The sequence below is a fragment of the Maniola hyperantus genome, chromosome 13, assembly GCF_902806685.2.
Source record: "Maniola hyperantus chromosome 13, iAphHyp1.2, whole genome shotgun sequence".
In the NCBI taxonomy this organism is placed as follows: Eukaryota; Metazoa; Arthropoda; class Insecta; order Lepidoptera; family Nymphalidae; genus Maniola; species Maniola hyperantus.
Genome location: NC_048548.1, coordinates 703408 through 729228, shown reverse-complemented (window position 1 = coordinate 729228; position 25821 = coordinate 703408). Strand labels below are relative to the sequence as shown.

Here is a 25821-nt window from a genome sequence, read left to right as displayed (position 1 = left end):
GTATTTATAATTCAAGAGAGCCTCGATAGCTCGACGGTTAAAAGAGTGGACTGAAATCCGAAAGGTCGTCGGTTCAAACCCCAGCCATTGCACTATTGTCGTACCTACTCCTAGCACAAGCTTTACGCTTACTTGGAGGGGAAAGGGGAATATTAGTCAACATTATAAACTTGGCTAATATTCTTTAAAAAAAAAAAATTATACTCGATGTCTGTATATAATTGTACTTGGTATTTTTACACAGCACTAGTGGTTAAAGCCTTCATATTAATATTCGGAGGGTCAGAGGTTCATCCCCAGCATGCACCTCTAACTTTTCAGCGATGGTTTGAGATGATGTTGATGATGATCAAACTACTACCAAGTACCAAGTGTCAATTTTTGGTATTACACTGACTATATCCTTCCAAGCTGTTTTTAGAGGCTATGTCATCAATCATCATTATCATTAGTCGCACGTTAGCGCGCTCCAAGTCACCCATACCGCGCACTTTGGCTGCGCTCAACGCACTGCTGAAGGAGTCCCCTCGCTGTGACATATTTGCTGACAAATGGGCTGACCTCATGGGTCAGATCTTGCACTTTTGTGAAAATTTATAATTTTGCTTTTTAAAATTTATAATTTTAACAATTTTTGTAAGTATGTTTATGTTAGTTTGTACTCGTAGTTTAATTAGTGTAATTGGCTTTATGGCCGTTCTAATTAAATAATAAATAAATAATAAATAAATAATAATAAATAAATCATCATCATGATGAACCTGTCGCTGGTTCACTACTGAAAATGGATCTTCTCTCAATGAGAAATCTCTAGATTGGCCATAGTCTAACACGCTGGCCAAGTGCGGATTGGCAGACTTAACACACCTTTGAGAACACTATGAAAAACTCTCAGGCACGCAGGTTTCCTCACTGTTAAAACAAGTGATATATAATTGCTAACGCACATAACTCCGAATAATTAGAGATGCGTGCCCGGGATCGAACCGCCGACCTTCTGACAAGGAGACTGACATCTGAACCACTACGCTATCACCGCTCTTGGCTATGTAGGTTTCATTAAACAAATTACCATACAAACTACCCATTAAATGTAACAAAAGAGAATAGAATACTATCATTAAACAATACCAAAACTACAAAGATAATAATAAATGAATAGAATAGAATAGAATAGAATAGAATAATGTTTATTCGAGGTATATAGGTGGTACATGGTGTAGGCAATATCGTCCTGTACAGCAGTGCAACACCTCGAACAGGTAGGCCACTCAGCTTGTGTTGAGACGTCGGGCCCCTCAGACACAAACCTCTAGAGCAAATATCTGAGGTACCAGTTGCCCCAACGCTGATTTTCAGTGACCGCCTTTTAAATATTACCTAAACGTCAGTGGCATAGAATACATAAAGTTGGCGAGTAAATGGATAAATAAAATGAAAAGTGTTTACAGTTTTTAAATTTAAAGTGATATAGGACATAAAAGAAGAAATAAGAAATAATACATTGAAATAGATGTTGTAAATTGCTCTACAAAAAAAAAAAAAAAATGCTCTACAGAGATTCAACTATGCATTTAAACTGTTTATTAAATGTTGACTAGTACTTGAGTGCTAATACTTCTGTGGGGCCCTCTTATTTATTAAGGAACTAATTACATTTACAACAGGCGACTAAGAGCGCGTTCCCACTATGTTGTAACGGTTAATTTATCATTGAACGACTATCGTATCTTCCGCCGTCATATTATATTATGTGAACACCTCGATTCAAATATACAAGCCATGACGCTTTAAACTGCACGATTATCTGCCGTCACGACACAGTGCGAACGTGCCCTTAGGCGCTTCAATGCATAACAATTCAAACAATTTTAAGTGCTTGACATAATTTATTGCATTTTTTGACGACCTCCCTAGCGCAGTGGTAAGCGCTGTGGTCTTATTAGTGGGAGGTCCCGGGTTCGATTCCCGGCAGGAGTTTGGAATTTTATAATTTCTAAATTTCTGGTCTGGTCTGGTGGTAGACTTCGGCCGTGGCTAGTTACCACCCTACCCGTGCCGCCAAGCGATTTAGCGTTCCGATAAGATGCCGTGTAGAAACCAAAGGTGTATTGGTTTGCTAAAATCTGCCATACCCCTTCCAGGTTAGCTTGCCAAGTGATGATGCAGTCTAAGATGGAAAATACATGCTTCCATGCTCGACATTACATGGAAAAAGTAAATATTTTCCGTGTAGGTATACTTGAACAGTAAGTAGGTAGATCCCCTACATATGAAATTAATATTAATCAGTAGAAACAGTTGTGAGCATTGATTTATTGTAAGATTAAATTAATAAGTAGAAATTAAAGAAACTTACCGGAAAGAATAAATCAATGTACCTGTAAGGGGTTGTATAGGGGTTGGGAAATATACTATGCTTTACTTTTAATCTGGAACCCACACGATATTTCACACGCGGGTAGTCGGTACACGGACATTTATGGACTTGAAAAGGTATTTGTAGGCCTAAGATTATGCGGCATTAATACATAGCACATAAATAAGCATAATGTGTATGTACGCCCATCACAAATATTGAAAGAACATCATTTTATGAGGCCAATGATAACAAGATTATCAGAACATTATTTGTAATTGATATTTAATTAATTATTATTGAATAGCAATTTGCGATTGTTTTGATTCATTGACCACCGACAATCCAGAAAAAAAAGTTAATTGCCATTGAATATTTTTTTTCGGTGCATCGTGCATTTGACAACTACTTAGTGTCGCCAGGCCTTAACTTCATTTTACCCATGTTGGTCTCTATTTACCCCACAGAGTACTTTGTAACATTTACCCTGGATTTTGAATTTAGAATAAAAAATACCTACCGTAACTTTTCTTGGTTGCAAATTATAAACTTCTGTAATGCATCATGATTATAGTAACTATTTAATTTGACTGCGGAGAAAAATCAAGCAACTGTTCACTGGTAATAGCTGATAGTTAGGTAGGTACCTAAAGTTTGCTCCTTATACTAACTAGTTAGGTAGGTATAGAGGTTTGCTCCGAGTTATCGCTTTTTATTCTCTACATAACAAATCTCTTTCATGGTTTTTGGAGGAAATAAGTACCTAAGCACATGGTTTATAAAAAAAATATCTAAGTAAAAAATCAAGGATTTATGACAGAAGGTATGCATATCTAATAGAATAGAATACGAATATTTTTTGTTCAAGTAACGTAAACTTTTACAAGTTTTGAATCGTCAAATGCATCTAGTGGTTCGGAATACCTTTATACCTAAATATATAAAAGGAAAAGGTGACTGACTGACTGACTTATCAACGCACAGCTCAAACTATTGGGTTATGACATCCGCTATTAGGCATCCGCTATGAAAGGATTTTTGAAAATTCTACCCCTAAGGGGTATGAAATTTGTGTAGTCCACGCTGACGAAGTCGGGGGCATAAGCTAGTATTCTAATATAATGAAAATAACTTGGACGAACAAGTCCATGGGAAATAAAAATGTTATATACCTAATGTGTAGATTAATCTTTAGGTAAGTACCTAGTTAGGTACTTATTACTTATCCATACTTCTATACGAATATTATAAATGCGAAAGTGTGTCTGTCTGTCTGCTAGCTTTTAACCGATTTTGATGAAATTTGGTACAGAGTTAGCTTACATCCCGGGGACGGACATAATATGCTACTTTTTATCCCGAAAAATCTAATAGTTCCCACGGTATTATTAAAAGTCCTTCCGTTTAATTGATCTATACGAAATCTGGCACAGGTAGGTTGCGTTCCGGAAATGGACATGGGAAACTTTTTATCCTGTAAAATCAAAGAGTTCCCACTGTATTTTTAAAACCTAAATCCATGCTGACGAAGTCGCGGGCATCCTCTAGTATTTAAATAAATATTGAAATATTGATAAATAATAAAAATTGTATTTATCGAAGACAAAAGAACTGCTTCAATAAAGTGCAAACATAAATACCCTTATCTAATAGGTACTCAATACAATTAATGTAGGTCACATCCTGACTCTATTATCAAAACTAGAACAAACGAACATAGTAATATTATGGTAAAATTCTATTTAGTTACATTGGTAGTATTTTTTTTTACTTTGGGCTTTATAATCATTCCATCTGGTGCATAACTAGTAGGTGCAGCTAGATAGTAAGAAGGTACAAGTGCATAAATTATTAAGAAATAACATTAAAATTTCTCAAAATATCTTTATTTTCCTATATAGTTACCTAGTAATAAAATAAATTGATTGCAAAATCTAACGGGAACGAGGTCGATTTAATCATAATGTTATGAAATGGGGTGGTAGAGCTAGTTTTGTATTGAAATAAAGATAAAATCAATAAACAATGGACTATAAAAGCTTTGATAATGTGCTCTATCGGTGCAGTATTCAGTATTTATAATATTTTATAGGCTAAGCTAGTGCAATTTGTGCAATATTTTATATTTGCCATTAATAATTATTTAAGACGATTCGAAATTTGAATTACGCGCCATCGATCGCTTAGAAACATCTTAGAAACCTGTCATCTTGTCAAAGTCAAATTGATTAAAGTCATGTAAATAAATACAAACATTAAACCAATTTTTATTAAATAGCATGTAAGAAATACGCGTCTTTTAAAAATAAACCGCGTTTTAAATCATTCATTTAATAACTTAAAAAATGTCCGGAAGAAAAACCTGGACACAAACAGAGTTAACCTGTAAGCCGCTGGATACCTTGGAGGAAGTTGAATCGTTTCTTCAAGATCCGCCAATTTGGAGGTCACTATGTAAACAAATAAAACCCCATAGCCAAAATGTAGTCAGGAATTGTGATATAAATGCGTTTTTTGGCGAAAATATACTCGAAACGCCGCAAAGCTTCTGTCATTATGAGTCTGAAGCAGAAGACGTTGAGCACTATGATAGGAAAAAGTTACCAAAAACACTCGTTTGCCACGACATGGCGAATGGATATCATGACGATTGGTGAGTTTCTTGATTCTTGTTTTATTGATATATTTTATTTAATATTGAAGGTTACAAAAATTATGAAGCTTGATATTATAATAAAGTACATTTGACTTTTTTTCGGTAATCTGCTCTGGATTCCAGCTTTTTAATTTCATTTAATGTTGCCAACACATGGTAGATTTCCCCATTTTGTGTCAGTTTTGTGAGTTACTAATAAACATACGACTGTTTTTTTTTTCCAACATCACGAGATAGAAAGTGTGGCGTTTGGACCCATAGGTGCTCAGGGTAGTGGGTTTTTTCTAGTTACATTGATGGCACGGGCAACTACGACGCATACACGTTCTACAACTGGGGCGCCATCGATATCTTCTGCTACTTCAGCCACCACTTCATCACTATCCCACCGCTGGGCTGGATCAACGTTGGCCATGAACATGGGGTCAAAGTTATTGGTAAATACTCTACTCACTACACTTATCTTTTATTAGTGTTTCATACTGATAGGGTATTATATACCTACCTATTAGGTAATATTATACCCCATGGAGATAGATACGTTTTGATGGTGTGAGTGTCACTAGGTACAATGCGTAAAAAATGACTTGTCACGCTCCATTTTAACTTAATGTGTCTAAAATTTCATATTAAAAGTACGATTTTAGCATGACAGTTGACCCACAGAGTTAAAATGGCGCCTGAAAGTACCTAATTTTATACGGCCTATACATAAAATTCTTTGAAACTAAAATTGGCGAATTTATGTGCTATCAGTACTTCTTATTATAAATGAGAAAGTGTGTTTGTTAGTTGGTTTGTCTTTCAATCACATCGTCGACCATTTTGATACGCAGACATTTATTAATGGCCAGACCTTGTGTTTGTTACCAGGCACTGTGATAACGGAGTGGGCGGAAGGCGTCGCCCTGTGGGACAAGATCCTATCGTCGGAGACGGAGAGCGCGAACTTCGCGAGTGCTCTGGTGGCCATCGCCTGCACACTGAAGCTGGATGGCTGGCTGCTTAACGTGGAGAACAAGGTTATCCCACTTCTGATGTCTGAATAGACATCATCATCAACCGATAGACGCCCACTGCTGAACATAGGTCCCTTGACTTTCTCACGCCACGGTCTTGCACCGCCGCCATCCAGCGGCTCTCTGCGTCTCGTTTGATGTCAACTAATCAGATAGGGGAGAGGAGGGAGGAAGGAAGGAGGGGGGTCTTCCAACGCTGCGCGTTCCAGTGCTAGGTCGCCATCCCAGCAGCTTGAAACCCCAACGACTATCGATTTTTCGAACTTTGTACCCTGCACATTGCCACTTCAGCTTCGCAATCCTTTCACCTATGTCAGTTGCTATAGTTCTCCTACCGATCTCCTCATTCTTGATGACATATGGATTCGAGACATGGTCGCCAACTATGAGCATTAAGCAAATGGGCATGGTTAAATCAAAAATGAGGAGATCACTAGCAGAGTCAGAGTGCGTAGTGGTTAATGCATTGTATTGTATCGAAGACGAACGTATTAAAAACATGAACCCTCTCAGATAGCCAAACCCCAGGAGTTGCTGCAGTTCGTCCGCACGCTGCACGACACGCTGCACCAGGAGCTGCAAGACCCCGTGCTCATCTGGTACGACAGCGTCACCGTGGAAGGTCACCTTAACTGGCAGAACGGACTCAACGAGAAGAACAAGTTAGTTTTTAATCAGCTCTAGGCTGATTTGCTTCATGCTAATCGTCAGAACTTGGAGCTGATATGTCAAATGCAAAGAAGCGTTCCTGAACAACACTAGTAGGTAGTTATATCATACCTATTCGTTCTCAGCTGAGCTAAGTTTTGTTTTTTAATCCGGACCTTTATGGCTCACTGAATACAAATCTGAACTCATTTCCAAGCAAAACTGTGCTGAAATTGAGTCCAAAGTTCGTGATTTCGATCAAAACGTACGATAACAGTAAAGTTTTATAAACAGCTTTCATTAATTTATTTCCTGTAGGACAGCATGTGCCACTTTATGATAACATGTCACGACTCTACCACTCCCCTAATTTTTTTGCTCCTCCTATAACATTTATCTGTAGATTGTCGTCTCGTTTGCCAGCTCTTCAATTATTTTCTCAATCGGAATCAAATTTATAGACTAGCACTTGGTTGCCATCAGACCTGAGTGATGATGCAGCCTAAGATGGAGCGCGCTTGCCTAGAAGATGCCTATTCACTCTTGTCTTGAAGGCACCCATATTATAATTGGAGGGGAAAACTGATGCTGAAAGGGTGTTCCAAATCTTAGCGGTTCGAATTAGAAATGAGGAGGCAAATCACTTTGTACATGTCCGTGGAATTTCGACTACGTACGGGTGCAGACCTTGGCGATGCCTTGCTGTACGATAGTAGAAAGGTGAACGAGGAACCAGTTCGAAAAGTTCTTCGGCACACTCTCCGAAATATATCCTGTAAAATACTGATAGACAGGCAACTTTAAGTTTTTTGTACAGAGCTTTCTTCGACGTGGTGGACGGCTTCTTTACGAACTATTCCTGGTCGGAGAAGGACATAGAGACCAGCGTGGCGCACGCGGGAGACCGGCTCGCAGACCTGTACATCGGCATCGACGTGTGGGGGCGGAACTTCTACGGTGGGGGGCAGTTTAACACGCAACAAGTACGGACTTGAATATTAAGCTGAAGCGAAACAATTTTCTCAACAGAGTTCTGGATGGGAACGGAATGAGGGATCTAAATCTTTTTCTTCTTTTGGGACTGTACAGGTCCTTGAGTATCGATTGTTGACTGGTAGCTCAGGGTGCAAGTGAATCTACAGAGCAAAAGTGATGGAATTAACGAACGAATGAATGCGGCCTCTCTATGGCTGCGAGCTCATATTGTTGCCCTTTGAGAGAGCCAGACAGAGAACAGCTTCGCTTCTATAGGATGTCCCAAAACACCTCACGTTTTTTTGGCATGATAGGCTTGCGCTTGTCGGCAATTTTACTGCAAAGTAACGATGAGATTTAAGTTGGAGCGTGCTTGCCTAGCCTTGCTTTCTACTATAATACGCGTCTAGGTACTTAAAGACAAGCCTTTTAATTATCATGCATAAAATAAGCTAATAATAGATGTCCCACAGTCGTTTTGTCGTACTTTTCTTACTCCCTTATTTATTTCAGGCAATAAAAATGGCCTACAACTACGGATGTTCGCTGGCCATCTTCGCACAGGCCTGGACCCACGAAGCCATGAGCGAAGAGCCCGAGAATATCAACTCGGTCGTCAATTCCAAGCATTTAGATAAATACGAAAAGTTTCTGCTCAGAGACCGAGCTTTTTGGTGCAGCATATGGCCCTACCTTCTCACGAAACTCCCCACGGAACTGCCTTTTCAAACTTCATTTTGTAGAGGACAGGGGAAAAAGAGGCGATTGTATGGAGAGGTAAGCGATCTGCAAGAACAGTTCGCTGTAGTTACGTTTGATTAAGATAAAGGAATGTTGTTAATTTGAACAATTTTGCAGGTCATATGTCCCGTACCGTGGTACAATTTGCGCCATATGCAGTACCAACCAAACTCGGCTCTCGGACCGCACGGCTACCTATTGTCGACACAAGAAAATATCATGAGTCTATCGCGCCTTGGGATATTAAAGAATAAAGCCGGCATACTTAAATGCCGACGTGCGCTTGGAGAGAGCAAAGTCGAACTCAAGGAAACGCCCACTGATGTCGCAATAACAGTAAAAAAAGGTGGCTTAATTATCGTAACACAGGAAGAGGCTGTTGAAATCACAAGCGACGAAAGTAAAACTTCTGCAAAGAAGACGAAGATTATAGACGTAATTCGCAACTTCTTCAGAGTAAAAACAAAAACCCAGCAGACAAACGACCGGAAAAGAAAAAGATCGATGGATGAAGAAGACAGACGTGAATCAGAAACAATAGAAAATGAGATTCCAGAGACTAATGAAATTGAATCACAGGAAATATCCGAGCGTTCAATGGTACAAATGTCGGTTCAACTTAAATTGGGAGAAAAAACGGAGCGAACCCGATACGTTTTGGCTTATGTATCTAGAGAACTGGAATGTTTGGAGCCGTTCTTTGAGGATAGTTTCCTAGGGGGGTCCTGTCTTAAGATCAACCCTTCTGACGAAGTGTGCACGGAACATCGCCTATCTAGACTATTTCACTGTGATTTTTTCTGTGAAGACAGTCTGATCGCGTGTGTGGTTACGAAGACAATGGAGGGTCATGAGCATCAGTTCTTGAACGTTAAGCTTCGCATACAAGATAATAGAGAAAATTACAAGGAAGTAGTACTTGTAGGTCGGGATATACCGCACGGAAGGGAGGAGGCCTCGGCAGCTGTAATTATGAAGTTATACCCCTTGAGCAATCCAAATGATCCAGAATTTAGGGATCTGCAGAAATACATGGTGCTAAATGAGCCAGATTTCTATGTGTCAGTAGCAAACGCATATGGATGGAACGTTAGGTTAGTTAGTAATCACTTATTTCATTAAAAAAAGAGTTCTTTTATTTATCAAAATAGAACAAGAAATAGTTAAACTTAAATGTCTTGAATATTCTTGCAACTGTTTAAATGATGTTTTTTTAAATTTATATCTTACTTGTGGTTTTGGAAATAAGGCATAAAACTATGTTTTGTATGATTTTTCAGATATTATCAAATAGACCTGCCTGGTTCCCGGGTGACGACAGTCAACGTTCGAACCGGGCGACCCGTGGGGCCGATACTTTTAGGATATGTCGGTTTTTGTGCAAACAGACGAACAGAAACCAATCATAATTTATGAGGTACCTGTTATATTTGTATATCGTTGGGGAATTTGCGTATAAGATTTCCAAAATATTATTGAGATGAGTATTATGTAATTTGCAAATCTGTATATTAGGCTGCGGTGATAAAAACCTATAATTGTTGCATTTATTATGGAGCTTCATAGATTCCGCAAGAGCTTTTGATAGAGTACAACATTTAAAACTATATAGCTACGTTATTGCAATTTAAATTGTATGTCAGAACTAGCTATAAATAATTGAAATCTAAATATATAAAAGCAAAAGGTGACTGACTGAATGACTGATCTATCAACGCACAGCTCAAACTACTAGACGGATCGGGCTGAAATTTGGCATGCGGATAGCTAGTATGACGTAGGCATCCTCTAAGAAAGGATTTTTCAAAATTAAACCTCTAAGGGGGTGAAATAGGGTTTTGAAATTTGTATAGTCCACGCGGACGAAGTCGCGAGCATAAGCTAGTTTTAGATAATAATAAAAAATTAAGAAATGAAAGTAAGAATTTTTGATAAGGGGTGATACAAGGTGGTTTATTGTCACCTCTTTTATTCAACACTCTTCTTTCGTGCAGGCCGATGTACATTACTTTCGGCCGCGTACTGTATATGTATTTTCATGTTTTCTATTTCAGGTTAGAGGGAATCTGATGGGTTTGACCTCAAAAGTCCTGAATATATAATAATGTAAATAAGCTAATAGTATTATGTAAAATAGAAACTATATTATAATGTAAAATATGAATTTATATAAAATATGTAATAAAATTTAATAAAACCTTTGTAATCTAAATAAATCTATCAATTTTAATTTTTAATTAACCGACATCAAAACAAAAAACCAGCCAAATGCGAGTCAGGCTCGCGCAATGAGGGTTCCGTACTACAGTCGTATTTTTTCGACATTTTGCACGATAATTCACGCGGATGAAGTCGCGGGAATCAGCTAGTCGTTGTATAGAAGCGGGCGTTACTTTGCGGAAGTCCATGATATGCAATGAACCAAAAACTTAATTTGCTATAATCCGCTGATTCATTCATTGCAGATCAGCTAATCTATTATAATAATAAGTACATTATAATATGGCGATTTTATTTTATTTTATTCCGCTACAAGTTAGCCCTTGACTGCAATCTCACCTGGTGGTAAGTGATGATGCAGTCTAAGATGATAGCGGGCTAACCTGGAAGGGGTATGGCAGTTTTTATTAAACCCATACCCCTTTGGTTTCTACACGGCATCGTACCGGAACGTTAAATCGCTTGGCGGTGGCTTTGCCGGTAGGGTGGTAACTAGCCACGGCCGAAGCCTCCCACCAGACCAGACCAGAAATTTAGAAATTATAAAATTCCAAACCCCTGCCAGGAATCGAATCCGGGACCTCCAGTATTAAGATCACAGCGCTCACCACTGCGCCAGGGAGGTCGTCAATGTCTATAGAATAGCGGAGCTAGCATAGTGGTTAGGACGTCGCGCGTCGGCCTTCTTTTCGGGAGGTCGTGGATTCGATCCCGGGCACGTACATCTAACTTTTCGGAGTTTCTGCGTATTAAGCAATTAAATGATAACATCGTGAAGAAACCTGCACGTCTGAGAGTTCTCCACTATGTTATCATATGTGTGTGAAGTCTGCCAATCCGCACTGGGCCAGCGTGCCATACTATGGCCTAGAGTTAAACCCTTCTCACTCTGAGAGGTGACCCGTCCTCAGTAGTGGGCCGGCGATGGGTTGATCATGATGATGATGATGACTATTGATGCATTACATATTCATATTTCATTGTTCACGACCGCTAGGAACTCCTAAATCCTAAGGGAGAAATAGGATTTCTAATTTCTATAGGACAATGGACAAATTCCTATGAGACCCAATTTCTCTAGCTTTTACTACTAGGTATATATATTAGGTAGATGCTGTGATAGCCTAGTGGTTAGGACGTCCGCCTTCTAATCGGTGGTCGGGGGTTCGATCCCGGGCACGCACCTCTAACTTTTCGGAGCTATGTGGGCTTTAATTAATTAAATAATTAAATATCACTTGCTTTAACGGTGAAGGAAAACATCGTGAGGAAACCTGCATGCCTGAGAGTTCTCCATAATGTTCTCAAAGGTGTGTGAAGTCTACCAATCCGCACATGGCCAGCGTGGTAGATTATAGCCAAAACCCCTCTCAGAGAGGGAGACCCGTGTTCTGTAATGAGCCGGTAATGGGTTGATCATGATGATGATGATATTAGGTAGGTATAGTCCGCGACAGGTTGTGATGGCAATTGGGGTATGAGGCGAGGGGACGCTTCGCACATGCGAACGTCATCCCCGTTATCTCGCATCGGGTTAGCGCAGGGGTTGTGCGGGTGTGCGGGGCGTTTGCCATCTCGACCTGTCGCGTACTATAGGTATATTAGATAGGTATTAATATGTGCCAGTATTACTTAAAAATTCATATACATCCGAGATCCGCAATAACATACTTAGCATAATCAGTTTTTGTAGCTTATCTGCCGGATTCCGATAGTGGTATAATCTAGGTATCTTTTTTTAACTTTTATCTTTTTAACTTTTATTCACAAAATCTATTGACATTGTACGGGAGCGGTGTGCAGGCTCGACCGTACCAAAGGGGAGATCTCCCACCGAGCGGTTGGTTGTGCTCGGTAGCGCCAGCTGGGCCGACGGTTATGTCTTGAAACTTCTATATATAGTCCAGATTGCAGAAAACTCCGTTAGTGCGATTACTATCGGCGGTACATTTGTTCGGGACTATGTCATCGATTGAACAGCGCCATCTAGTTTCTATTGTGGCAACCGCCACAACATATTAAACACCAGTTGATCTGCCCCGGCGTCGCCCGGCTAGTTTTACCTATTTGATTCATATACACGCTGAAATTTTAATGGTTGTTTTCCCGAAGCGAAATAATTTTGTCGTGGTATTACAATCGATTTGTAAATATAAAAAAATATTAGAGTCAAAAATGTCAAATTTACAATCGAAAAAAACAAAATCGAAAGAAACCTCGAACCAATAGTGATACCGCGTGCTTGCAGGCTAGTTTATGCCGTATCACTACGCGCGAGAGATTATTTTGCTCTAAACTTTTTCACTTTATTGACAGCGCGGTTCGAGTGGATGTACCTACCTACTATTCGTGTTACGTCTAGGGAGTTACTATTGTTTCTCACACTTTCGAGTTGTCGATTTTTTTAAATTATTCAAAACAAAGACATTTTTATTTTTTAAGTTTAACTCAAAATTTCGATAGTACGTACTACTGAGGACAAATCGTTCTACCGCGGGAAGACAACCACTAAAATGTCATCGTGTACCTATGATTGTGTTCTATTACAATATTAGGTGTATACGGTACATCCCTTCATCGAGAAATGTTTTGAATGATAATGAAACACGAATTGAAATGCACTGAGAAATTTAGGTAACAATTTGTTTCCTGAAATCTAATACCAGCTGAAAATCAGCGCTGTATGTTCTTGTGCAACAAGGCATACAGCATAATGCTGAGCTGAGACCCTTTTTTCGGGTTGTGCCACACAATATGACAGTTTGTTCCGGCGCTTCTTTTGCTTGTTCTCAGGTAGAAGAAGCGCCGGAACAACCAGCTCTTAGCTTTAAGTTGTAATGTGTGGCACAATTGCATAAATAAACGTCTTTCTTTCTTTCTTTCTAATCTACAGTTATATTATAAGTATATAGATTATGCTGAGACACTGTGGAAGCCACCGCAGATGCCATACCGGCGATTGATTGTACCTATACTATATCTAGAGTTTAATTTTGTCAGATAGCAATGCTATAAGCTAGTGGTAAATACGCCGAGTGGCTTTGTAGTGGCCCGTTCGAGTGCAAGGGCTGAGCGGATTGGGTCATTGTGTACGGGAGCCATTAGAATAGCTATGACGTAGGTATAGTACGCGACAGGTCGAGATGGCAACCGGGAAGCGCGCTCAGCCGGTGCGGGCGAGCGCGGGTGACGTGCGGGTGTGCGGGGCGTCCTTCCGCCTTATACGGTATACCCCGATTACCATCTCGATCTGTCGAGTTTTTTCAGGTAGTATTTTTATCAGAAGTTTGTCCTTCAGCGTTTGTAATGATTTAACCTCTGATAAAAAAGCCTTATCGTAGTCAATCACCTTGATTCTTATGTAACGAAGTATCTCTTTTATCATTGACTGAAATGAGATAAACTTGTAGTACTATCGTACCGTAAGACATGTTCAAGGTCTGAACCGCACCTGTACGACGTTCGTACCTTATCTTATGCTGCATCATCATTTGCTAGCAGGTTTGACTGCAGCCACATGAGAAGATATCCCTAGCCAAGCGTTAATAAGTTTAAAAAACCGGCCAAGTGCGAGTCAGGCTCGCGCAATGAGGGTTCCGTACTACAGTCGTATTTTTTCGACATTTTGCAGGATAATTCAAAAACTATGATACATAAAAATAAATAAAAATCTGCTTTAGAATGCACAGGTGAAGACCTTTCATATGATACCCCACTTGATATAGTTATCTTACTTAGAAAATTGAAAATACTAATTTTAGTTCATGACCACAATTGAATTTTTTTTGTGTGATGTAACCACAAATTCACGGTTTTCAGATTTTTCCCCAAATGTCACTATAAGATCTACCTACCTGCCAAATTTCATGATTCTAGGTCAACGGGAAGTACCCTGTAGGTTTCTTGACAGACAGGCAACAAAGTGATCCTATAAGGGTTCCGTTTTTCCTTTTGAGGTACGGAACCCTAAAAATCCGTTCAAGTGCTAGTCGGAACAATTTAAAACCAACAGTTTCTAAATCCCATCAGTTTTGGTGGTAAGGTCCCGAACAGCATCAGGATTGGATTGAATCCAAACTTTTTTATGAGACAATTTCGCAGTTTCTTTGGTGGTTTTTAAAAAAATACGCAATTCGGTTCATAAATCATAATCATAAGATTTCGGTGTATGTAGGTAGAAAAACACAACTCCTTTTTTGAAAGTTGGTTAAAGAAGTAGCCTCCTTGGTTATTCATATACTTGAATAAAAAAAAGGTTCAGCTGTCTTAGTCCAATACGAAATAATAAGGCTTAGGAAAACTTGAGAAGACATTTTGATTAAGGTAAGTTTCATTATATATCTAAAAGGAAAAGGTGACTGACTGACTAACTGACTGACTGATCTATCAACGCACAGCTCAAACTACTGGACGGATCGGGCTGAAATACGGCATGCAGATAGTTATTATGACTAAAACATCCGATAAGAAAGGATTTTAGAAAATTCAACCCCTAAGGGGGTAAAATAGTCGTTTGAAATTTGTGTAATCAACGCCGACGAAGTTGCGAGCATAAGCTAGTTAGTATAAGCGGTGATAGCCTAGTGGTTAAAACGTCCGCCTTCTTTTCGGGAGATAGGGGGTTCGATCCTGGGCACGCATCACTAACTCTTCGGAATTATGTGCGTTTTAAAACAATTAAATATCACTTGCTTTAGCGGTGAAGGAAAACATTGTGAGGAAACTTGCATGAGTGAGAGCTCTCCATGTTCTCGAAGGTGTGTGAAGTATGCCAATCCGCATTGGGCCAGCGTGGTCTGCCACATGGCCTAAACCCTTCTGACTCTGAGAGGAGACCCGTGGTCAGTAGTGGGCCGGTAATGGGTTGATCTAGATGAAGTTTTATTAGAAAAGAACATAGAATAGAATATATACAGGGTATAACCAAAACGCTGGCAAAAACGAAGACAGCTGACAGTACTGATGATTACTGATAATATTATGATACTACAAAAAAAAAACGACGCGAAACAAATAATAAAAAATCCTATAATTTTGTAAAAGTATACGATACATTGCAAATAAAACATCTGACTGACGCCACAGTTCAACGAACGTTACGTAAGTAAGTCACTCGGAGTCAATGCCCCGCGTCGTAGACGTGGCATTGACTCAAGTTTTGCACGCTATACATTGCGGGTTTGAAAAATACTAAATCACTCAAACTACAAAATGAGGCAAATGGCTATTGGTATTGGATTGTGTTTAGTTAGTAAAAAAATAACGCTAAGTTTTTGCTAGCGTTCTGGTTACATCCTGTATAGGTATTTGCATAGATTTGTTATTTGTATTCAAATAAACTTACAAGTGCTTTTGAATCGTCAAAATAATTTGCCTGTTATAACTTATAACTAAACATTACTATAATAATTTAAGTTTTATAGATTTTAATAAGGTTTTAATAAGAAAAAAGGGTGATTGGCACCGATTCCTTTGTCTTACTTTAAACTAAATTTAGAGTATCTGCATCCTTTTCTTTTTAACAATGCTAAAAAAGGAACGGAACAGGACTTTCACATTTAAAGATTCTAAATTTTAGTGCACAATACAAATTTAAACAGTAGGTTCGTGACTGCGTGCTAAAATCACGAGGTTTAGGTACCATCTAAAAATTAAATTTAGAAATGTCAAACTGCTTCTGTCCTTTTCATATTACAATAGTAAGAGGGTGCGAATACTCTAAAATTAGGTTGTGCTTAGAATCGGTGCCAAGGCTAATGGCTAAAACGTCGTTATCCTATTCCCATCCTACAGGTATCCGGGGATCGATTCCGGGCATGCACAGCACGCACCTCTAACCTTTCATACCTAGTTCGGTAAATGTGCGCTTAAGCAATTAATATGACTTGAAAGAAAACATTGTGAGGAAACCTGCATGCCTGAGATTTCCCTTCATTTCATACCCTAGGACTAAGTCTATAAATGGGTCTACGGCAGGTACCCTATAGGTTTCTTGTCGGACAGACAACGAAGAGGTCCTATAAGGATTCATTTTTCCTTTTGAGTTACGAAACCGTATTGGTTGAGGCAATTTTCAAGGCATTGCTCGCTCTAGTAACATATTAAATTTAAATTAATGAAAATATTCTTAATATAAACAATATGTTTAAGTAGTCTTCATTTGTGCTTGTTTATTTTCTTCATTTGCATCCTTTTTGCTTTCTATTTCCTTAAGATTAGACTTGTACAATTGCCTCCTCAGTTCCGTTGGCCCAGCAAACATAGCAGGAGTTGTCTTAGTTTCTGGCAAATACACTTCATACATATTAACATCTCTATCTTCCTTGCAAATCTATTATCATTGCATTGTGCATAAGATAAGTATCATTAGCCATTATTATCACGAGTTCATTGACCGCTGTATGGAAAATACTAAAATTATTATCTATGAATTATTATGATGAGTAAGCGTAGGTAGTACTTGTGTAGAGACTAGTGGAACTGTAAATTTCCCCCGATCTATTATTATAAGGAGGTAGTCTAATTTAACCTTGGACAGTGATTACTTAGATAATAATATTATTATGCCAAAATATAATATGCGATTGCACGAATATCAAAGGATAAAAAAATTATATTTCTGTTTAAATATCGATATTTTTATGTGACTAGCTGATGTCCGCGACTTCGTCCGCGTGGATTTAGGTTTTTAAAAATCCCGTGGGAACTCTTAGATTTTCCGGAATAAAAAGTAGCCTATGTCACTCTCCAGGTCTTTATTTATGCCCACGCAAAAAATCACGTCAATCCGTTGCACCGTTGCGACGTGATTGAAGGAAAAACCAACAAACAAATACACTTTCGCATTTATAATAACTTAAGGGTACTGATAAATGATAAGAAATCTCAAGTGAATTGTTTTTGAAGATTTCGGTGTAGTTTTAAAGGAAGTGCGCATATAAATACAGTGTGTTTTAACAGAGTATCGTCAGAGTTATTTTAGCGTTTAATCTATCGCGAGTGGTTTCCATTATAAGTAAGTACTTACTTATAGGTTATTCCGGCTATACTCACGTATTTAGTCGACGTATGCTCGACTAGTTTCGAACCCATCCGGGTCCGGCTACGCGTCGCGGTTGAGACTGCGAGCCGCACGCTCCTCTGCCTGCACGGCCCATTGTTGTATATCTTTTTAGGGTGCCAACGGGACCCTATTAGCCTCCGCTATCCATCCATCCGTCCGTCCATTTGTCTGTCAGCGGGCTGTATCTCGTAAACCGTAATGATACGGAACTGTCCGTGTGCGAGCCCGACTCGCACTTGACCGATTTTTTTGGATTGTATGTGAGAAATATGCATTGCAGATATTATGGAATTCTAATAAATAGTTATTCACACGAAAAACAAAGTACATAATTATAATTAAGAGCCTCAATAGCTCAACCGGTATAGGAGTGGACTGATGAAAACCGAAAGGTCGACGGTTCAAACCCCGCCCGTTGCACTATTGTCGTACCTACTCCTAGCACAAGCTTGACGCTTAATTGGAGAGGAAAGGGGAATATTAGTCATTTAACATGGCTAATATTCTTTAAAAAAAAAAGAATTATGAAGTTTGTTACTAATTAATGTTTAATTTATGGTGTTATGTAACGCACTAGGAATTTTAATGTTTCAAAAATAGTACCGAAAACATTTAGAAGACACTACAATTGCCTATTAAGTAGATAATTATTTGTTTTTGTTAAAGTTTACTCATACTTAGGTACTTAATTTGGTAATTCACTTCACTGACTCGTTCAAACATAACGTATAATTATGTAAACATTGAAGCAACCACTCTGATATATTTTATACGCCGTTTAATTTTATATTCCGCGTTTAAGTTTAATTTTTTTATACGGCAGGGCCGTATTATAATTATTGTAAACACTTTGCTCATGGACCGATTACATCATCCTACCCATTGTTGTCGTGAGATTATAAAATCAGAAGCGCTGTGTGAAACGAGTCATTATTCTCAATAGACACGGGGTGTCATACTGTAGGTTTTAGAATTGTTGTTGTTACTTGTGTGGTTTCTGTTGTTTGAGGTTATAGTACTAGGTGAGGTGTGCTAGGTTAGATGGTCGGTCCGGGAGTCGCTATAAGGGGTGGTTTGGAGGCGACCTAGGTAGGGTTAGTTAGGGTTGTCCAGTCTCATTGGAGACGTTGGTGTCATGACTCATAATTAATGTGGGTTACTATAGTGATTGTTGAGAGTAGTTTGTGTTGTATCTCGTAATGCGAGAGTATCGTTAGTGCGCCCACGAAGGCTCAGTTAAATCTAAAAGGTTGTAATCCTGACTTATAAGTTAATCGTCATAATCATCATCATATTATGAAGGCGGCGGCAGCCTCAGCCTTTATTTTATAAACATGTTTTATGGTTATGATTCATGCAATGCATTTTCATTAAAAAAGTCCTTAGGTCAAGAAATGACACTTTTTAATTTTTACGACCTTTACGTAATTCAAATAATTTAATAATTCAAATAATTTATTTCAAATAACTTGAGTTTACAGTAGCTGTAGGAGGTTGGAGCCTTCTTTTAGGAGTAGGCGAACTACTCCTGTGTCAGAAGACACCGCTCTTCCTTAACAATATTTTCATCAGCGATATCAAGCAAACGTGTGTGAGTTAGTAAGTGTATGGATAGATATATGTATGTGTGTATTTGTGTGTGTGTGCGTGTGTGTGTGTAGTGTGTGTGTGTGTGTGTGCGCGCGTGGTCTATGCTTATATTATGTGAGTATTAAACAAAATAGTCAAATAAACCTAGTAAGTACTACAATAGTTGTTATATGGTACGTAACAAAAGCGATTCCACTTCATCATAGTTTAGTGATAACAGATACCTTTTTAAAATTTCTTTGCAAGCATTGAATTTTAGTGGATATGTTTTAAGCTTCCTGTTAATCACGTTATATAGATAACTTGATTGTATGGAATATTGATTCCGAGCAAAAGCAGTTCTGGTTCGAGATGTTTTTACGTAACGCTGATAACATATCTCTAAAAGGTTCACACACTACGGTAAAAAGAACATAGCTTTTGAAGGAGTACAAATGTTTAGTAAATTACCTACTGAAATAAAAAATATTAGTTAGATGAACATTTTCAAAAAGAAACTGAAAGATTTTGTTATTATAAATATCTGAGTCCGGCCCTGCCGGCAAAGTGTATGAGCATTGCAGGTGTATTATTGGATACTAGCTTATGCTTGCGACTTCGTCCGCGTGGACTACATAAATTTCAAACCCCTATTTCACCCCCTTAGGATTTGATTTTTCAAAAATCCTTTCTTAGCGGACGCCTACGTCATAATAGCTATCTGCATTCCAAATTTCAGCTCAATCCGTTCAGTAGTTTGAGCTGTGCGTTGATAGATCAGTCAGTCAGTCAGTCAGTCAGTCAGTCAGTCAGTCAGTCACCTTTTCCTTTTATATATTTAGATTAGACTACCCGCTATTGTACGATCGTGTTGTTGCTGACCGCCGCCACAGAGTACACACCGCGCTGTGCCGAAAGATACAATTAGCTTACAAGTTGTTTGTCTAAATATATAAAAGGAGAAGGTGACTGACTGACTCGTCTATCAAAGCACAGCTCAAACTACTAGACGGATCGGGCTGAAATTTGGCATGCAGATAGCTATTATGACGTAGGCATCCGCTAAGAAAGGATTTTTGAAAATTCAACCCCTAAGTGAGTGAAATAGGGGTTTGAAACTTGTGTAGTCCACGCAGACGAAGTAGCGAGCATAATGCTAGTTACTATAATTTCTCATTAAGTGAAAATTATATAAATCTCATTTCTTTTGAGAATAAAATTCTCTTTAAACACAATTTTCATTTTCGTTATAGCGGCACTATAAATAGGTATCACAATAGTCAGTCAAAAATTTCAACATTCTACCTATTACGGTTCACGGGATATAGCTGACGGATGGACGAACAGACAGCGGAGTCTTAGTAATAGGGTCCCGTTGGCACCCTTCGAGTACGGAACCCTGAAAATTAATAAGTATGGATATTATTCAAATGGCACCGATTCCGTTGTCTTGCTCTAAACTAAATTTAGAGTATGTGCATCCTTTTCTTTTTAACAATGCTAAAAAGGAACAGAACATGAACTTTACATTTAAAGACTAAATTTTAGTGCACGCTACAAATTTAAACAGTAGGCTCGCGACTGTGCGCTAAAATCACGGGTTTTACCATCTAATAATTAAATTTAAAACTGTCAAACTGCGTCTGTCCTTTTCATATTACATTAGTAAGAAGAGTATGCCAATAAGTACTCTAAAATTAGGTTGTGCTCAGAATCAGTACCATGAATGGCAAGGCTAAAGATATGTTATTCCATCACCAGGTCATGTTGGACCCGACATACGGAGGCGGTGCTGCCGGGAGCAGCATTGCTGCCGCGTTGCAGTTCTTTGCTGCGTCACAGTGTCTGCTGCAAGAGCCCTGGCCCCCGCATGCAGTTGTTCAGAGTTAGTTTTCTGTTAAATGGTCTTCGCCCCAACGATCAAGGCTAGACTAGTCAAGGATCTTCTTCTTCTCGTGCCTCTCCACTATTGGAGGGTGACCTTCATCTATCTGACTGACTGACTGACTGACTGATCTATCAACGCACAGCTCAAACTACTGGACGGATCGGGCTGAAATTTGGCATGTAGATAGCTATTATGAAGCAGACGTCTGCTAAGGAAGGCCTTTTGAAAATCAACCCCTAAGGGAGTAAAATAGGGGTGTGAAATTTGTGTAGTCCACGCGGATGAAGTCGCAGGGATAAACTAGTCTCGTCATATAGGTAAGTATAATTTCCTGTGTTTCCTCAGACGAAGTCAGTTGGTATAAACCTTATTCCAGGTGGTTCGGCATTCGACTTCATAGTGGTCGGCGCAGGAACAGCGGGCGCCACGCTCGCCGCTCGTCTCTCCGAGCTGCCTCACCACACTGTTCTGCTGCTGGAAGCTGGTGGTGATCCTCCGCTGGAGACTATTGTGAGTCCATTGAGTCATTGTTTTTGTCTCTATCGTTTCGCTTTTGACAGAGCGGTCTCGATCCCCACTTTAAGGTACGGATAGACGTGCTCATTACTAGCACGAAAGCATTCTTTTATTGAGCAAGTGCTCATTATTAGCACGTGTGTAATGTAATGAGCATGCTTATTTAGAGCGTGCTCAAAAATCAACCGACGTTTGATTTTCGAGCATGCTCCTGAGGCGCGGGTAGAAGGCGGCGTGCTCCGAGCGCGTCTGAACAGGGTTTCCTTATTACCATGTACTCAGTACAACATAGGTACTTTTGTGAAATCTAAAAAAACAGTACTCACCAACTATATTTTAAGCGAAAGGGTGGCAAGCGTGGTGACTGAACGTACGATGACTTCCAAACTAAAAACATCGATACATAAGTATCAGACATAGGAATTCTTGTATTCTCCAGTTCATAGATTGGATTTATGTTCTGAAATTTTATTTCATTATCAGATTCCGGGATTCAAAGATGCGCTGAAAGGAAGCTCCTACGACTGGAATTTTACCACCACCAATGACTACTATTCAAGCCAAGCGCTACAAGACGGCAGCCAAAGGCAACCTCGCGGCAAGATGTTAGGAGGAAGCGGTTCCATCAACGACATGATTTATGCCCGGGGCTTCCCCGCAGACTATGACGAATGGGCTTCAAAAGCAGGCGAAGACTGGAACTGGTCCAATGTTCTTGAATATTTTAAGAAAACTGAACATTTTACTGATGAACGGATAACCAGTTTCCCGGAACTAGCAAAGTATCATGGCTTCGATGGAGAGATCGAGGTTACTGGCAAGAGTGAATCAACATTCACAATTGATAGGTTTCTTGAAGGTTTTAACGAAATGGGCTTCAATATTGTCCCCGATATGACGAATCCTGATGTTATCGGCGCAGGGAGATTCTCTCACACGCTTAGAGAAGGCAAAAGACACAGTTCTTTAACAGCGTTATTAAATAATGCATCAAAAAGAGACAATCTATTTGTTTTAAAAGATGCTCTTGTTACTAAAATATTGGTAGAAGATAATGTAGCACATGGCGTTCAAGTTTTGCTAAATGAAGATGAGTTTCATTTTTATGCAAAGAAAGAGGTTATAGTAAGCGCTGGGACATTTAATACACCTAAATTACTCCTTCTATCTGGCATTGGACCAGAGAAGCATTTGAAAGAAGTAGGAGTAGAATTAGTAAAAGATTTACCGGTAGGTGAAAATTTACACGACCACGTCATGGTGCTTACATATTTAGCTGCAGAAAATGGCACATGTTATGTCGATGAGGGAACCAGCCATTTCAACACAATTAAATATCTTTATGATAGAACAGGAATTTTAACTAAATCTTCAGATTTAGCGGCATACATTTCTTTCAACAGTTTAACCCCAAACGTCCCAGATTTTGCAATTTATCCCACTTGTATGCCGTTGAATTCAAATTTTTTCGCAGCCTGTTCAAATATTTTAGGATTTAAGAGTGACATTTGCGAGAAAATTGATACAGTGAACAAAAACTACGAGATTTTGTCATTGGCTGTTGTGAAATTAAAACCTAAATCTAGGGGTAAGGTGACCTTGAAATCGACTGATCCTTTAGACGCTCCATTAATACATTCCGGGACTTTTAGCGATGCTAGTGATTTAGTGAACTATCCAGACGCAATACGAGTGGCTCATTCATTAGCTAATACAACTTATTTTAAATCTAAACGCGCTTTTGTATTAGATTTTGAATTGGAGGAGTGTAAAGGATTAAGTGATACGAATAAAAAGAAATGTATAGCCAAAGCGACCGTTATGTCGGCTTGGCACGCGGTAGGTACGGCAGCGATGGGGACGGTCGTGGATTCAAAGCTAAGGGTGAAAGGTGTAAGTGGTTTGAGGGTTGCTGATGCTAGCATAATGCCTAAGATTATTCGCGGTAACTCGAACGCTCCTGTAGTTATGATTGCTGAAAAAGCAGCTGATTTTATTAAAGATAGCCTGGTATGACGTCACTAATAGGTAGGTGTGCAAATGCAATAGTTTAAGATTGTACCTAGTTATTATATTGTATAGTTGATTGTGAAGTTACAAATATAGGATTAGTAATTAAATAATTAATATACTTTATAATCTAAATATATAAAATATTACATATACAGGTTGTAATCAGAACGCTAGCAAAAACGTAGCGGTATTGTTATAATATCTAAACACAATCCAATACCAATAACCATTTGCCTCATTTAATAGTTTTAGTGATTTAGTATTTTTCAAACCCGCAATGTATAGCGTGCAAAACTGGGGTCAATGTCCCTCCTACGACGCGGCATTGACTCCGCTGGCGTACTAATTACCAACTCATCGTTCGTTGACCTCTAGCGTCAGTCAGATATTTTATTTGCTATAATATCGTGGAATTTTACGAAGTATAGGATTTATTTATTTTTCGCGTTTTCTTTTTGGAGTATCATATCAGTAATCATCAGTACTATCACCTGTCTTCGTTTTTACTAGCGTTCTGGTTACAGCCTGTATAATATAAGTTTAAAAAAATCTAATGTACTTACTTGATTTAAAAGACAATCCGTACCAATCCAAAGTAATATTATAAATGCGAAATTGTGTCTATCCTGTCACCTTTTCATAACTCGAAAATGGATAAATACCACTTTATATCCAAGAAAATCAAAGAGTTCCCACAGGATAAAACTTAAAATCCACGCCCTATGGACCAATCCCTAAGCGGGTAAAATAGGGCTTTGCAATTTGTGTAGTTCACGCGGACGTAGTCGCGAGTATAAGCTAGTGCGTTAGATAACGTTTATTAATTTTTAAGAAAAGCGTGAATATTATTTGTTAAATATTGCTATGAAAAGATTGTGAAAATATTTTTTTTTTCATTCTCTTAGACCTCAATATTATTATGTCTATCATTATTGCTATAAATTAGATTAGGCATGATTGAAGTCAGGACGTGCCTATCTTGCAAAAAACATGAAAACAGATTTTTGTGATAGGTATTATCTATCTAGTAGGTGCCTTCTACCTACTTCAACGTAAATGTAGTTATAAAATGTACTTACTATATTTACATGTTGACCTCAATATGTCTATCATTATTGTTATAAATTAGATTAGGCATGATTGAAGTCAGGGCGTGCCTATCTTGCAAAAAACATGAAAACAGATTTTTGTGATAGGTATTATCTATCTAGTAGGTGCCTTCTACCTACTTCAACGTAAATGTAGTAAGATATAAAATGTACTTACTATATTTACATGTTGACCTCAATATGTCTATCATTATTGCTGTCCATTAGATTAGGCATGATTGAAGTCAGGGCGTGCCTATCTTGCAAAAAACATGGAAACAGATTTTTGTGATGGGTATTATCTATCTAGTAGGTGCCTTCTACCTACGTCGACGTAAATGTAGTAAGATATAAAATGTAGATACTATATATACATGTTACATCACCTATCATATCACCAATCAGTGTCATAATGGCCGTGGCAGACACATTGAAATCAAATAATACAAAAATTTCAATAAGGACAAAAATTATGATCACGTCATTTTTATTTATTGATAATTATACATCGATATAATATAATACTTATAAATGGCTGTATTTAATAACACTTTTGAAATCCTGAAAAATAAACACCAGTGGCGTTCATTTAAATAACCTACGTCTTCGAACCTATCTTATTAGAGTGAAATTTTTAATTAGTTTGTAATTGAAGTAAAATTAAAATATTATGTAATTACTAATTATATGTAAATAAATGTAAACTTATGACGTGCAAGTGCGGAAGTGTCATAGCATTAGATAAGAGGCTAGTGGCTACACTTTCCCCGATGGCCCTGTACGTTTAGTACGAGTTTGTTCATCTCGATTCTCGAACGCTCAGCTCGCAAACGTTGATTATCGAAATATTCTAACGTCAAAGTTGAACTTTAAGGTTTAATTCGGTATCAGTACATTTCATTTCATTTATTCATTTGCTTTCATGTACATCGGATGGAGGATGCTTAAAGCTACGTATACCTACACGAGGCTCTGTCAGGGCATTGCAAATACAATTTGTCGTAGGTATGATTATTTTATTTAAGACAATCAATGTTAGAATTAAAATAAGCAAATTAACATTACA

At 38.5% G+C, this 25821-nt stretch overlaps 2 protein-coding genes across 4 annotated transcripts in view; one reads left to right on the top strand and one right to left on the bottom strand.

The window, feature by feature from the left end:
* Positions 1 to 4883, bottom strand: part of LOC117987737 (beta-1,4-N-acetylgalactosaminyltransferase bre-4-like) — a 12519-nt gene extending 7636 nt beyond the window's left edge. Inside the window, exon 1 of one of the 3 annotated variants that reach the window (XM_034974782.2) lies at positions 4761 to 4883. The gene's annotated coding sequence lies outside the window, so the exon portion shown is untranslated. Of the gene's footprint in view, positions 1 to 2359; positions 2712 to 2879; positions 2900 to 4760 lie in introns of those variants that run through there. The other 2 variants (XM_069502413.1, XM_034974783.2) reach the window with 2 other exon arrangements.
* On the top strand, positions 4366 to 25821 carry LOC117987812 (uncharacterized). Its single transcript, XM_034974876.2, has 12 exons — positions 4366 to 5012; positions 5304 to 5452; positions 5889 to 6037; positions 6548 to 6696; positions 7500 to 7665; positions 8171 to 8434; positions 8516 to 9492; positions 9679 to 9812; positions 18625 to 18641; positions 21012 to 21135; positions 21515 to 21648; positions 22138 to 25821. The coding sequence occupies exons 1-12, from the start codon at positions 4705 to 4707 to the stop codon at positions 23668 to 23670; spliced, it is 4104 nt and encodes a 1367-aa protein (XP_034830767.2). The 5' UTR covers positions 4366 to 4704; the 3' UTR covers positions 23671 to 25821.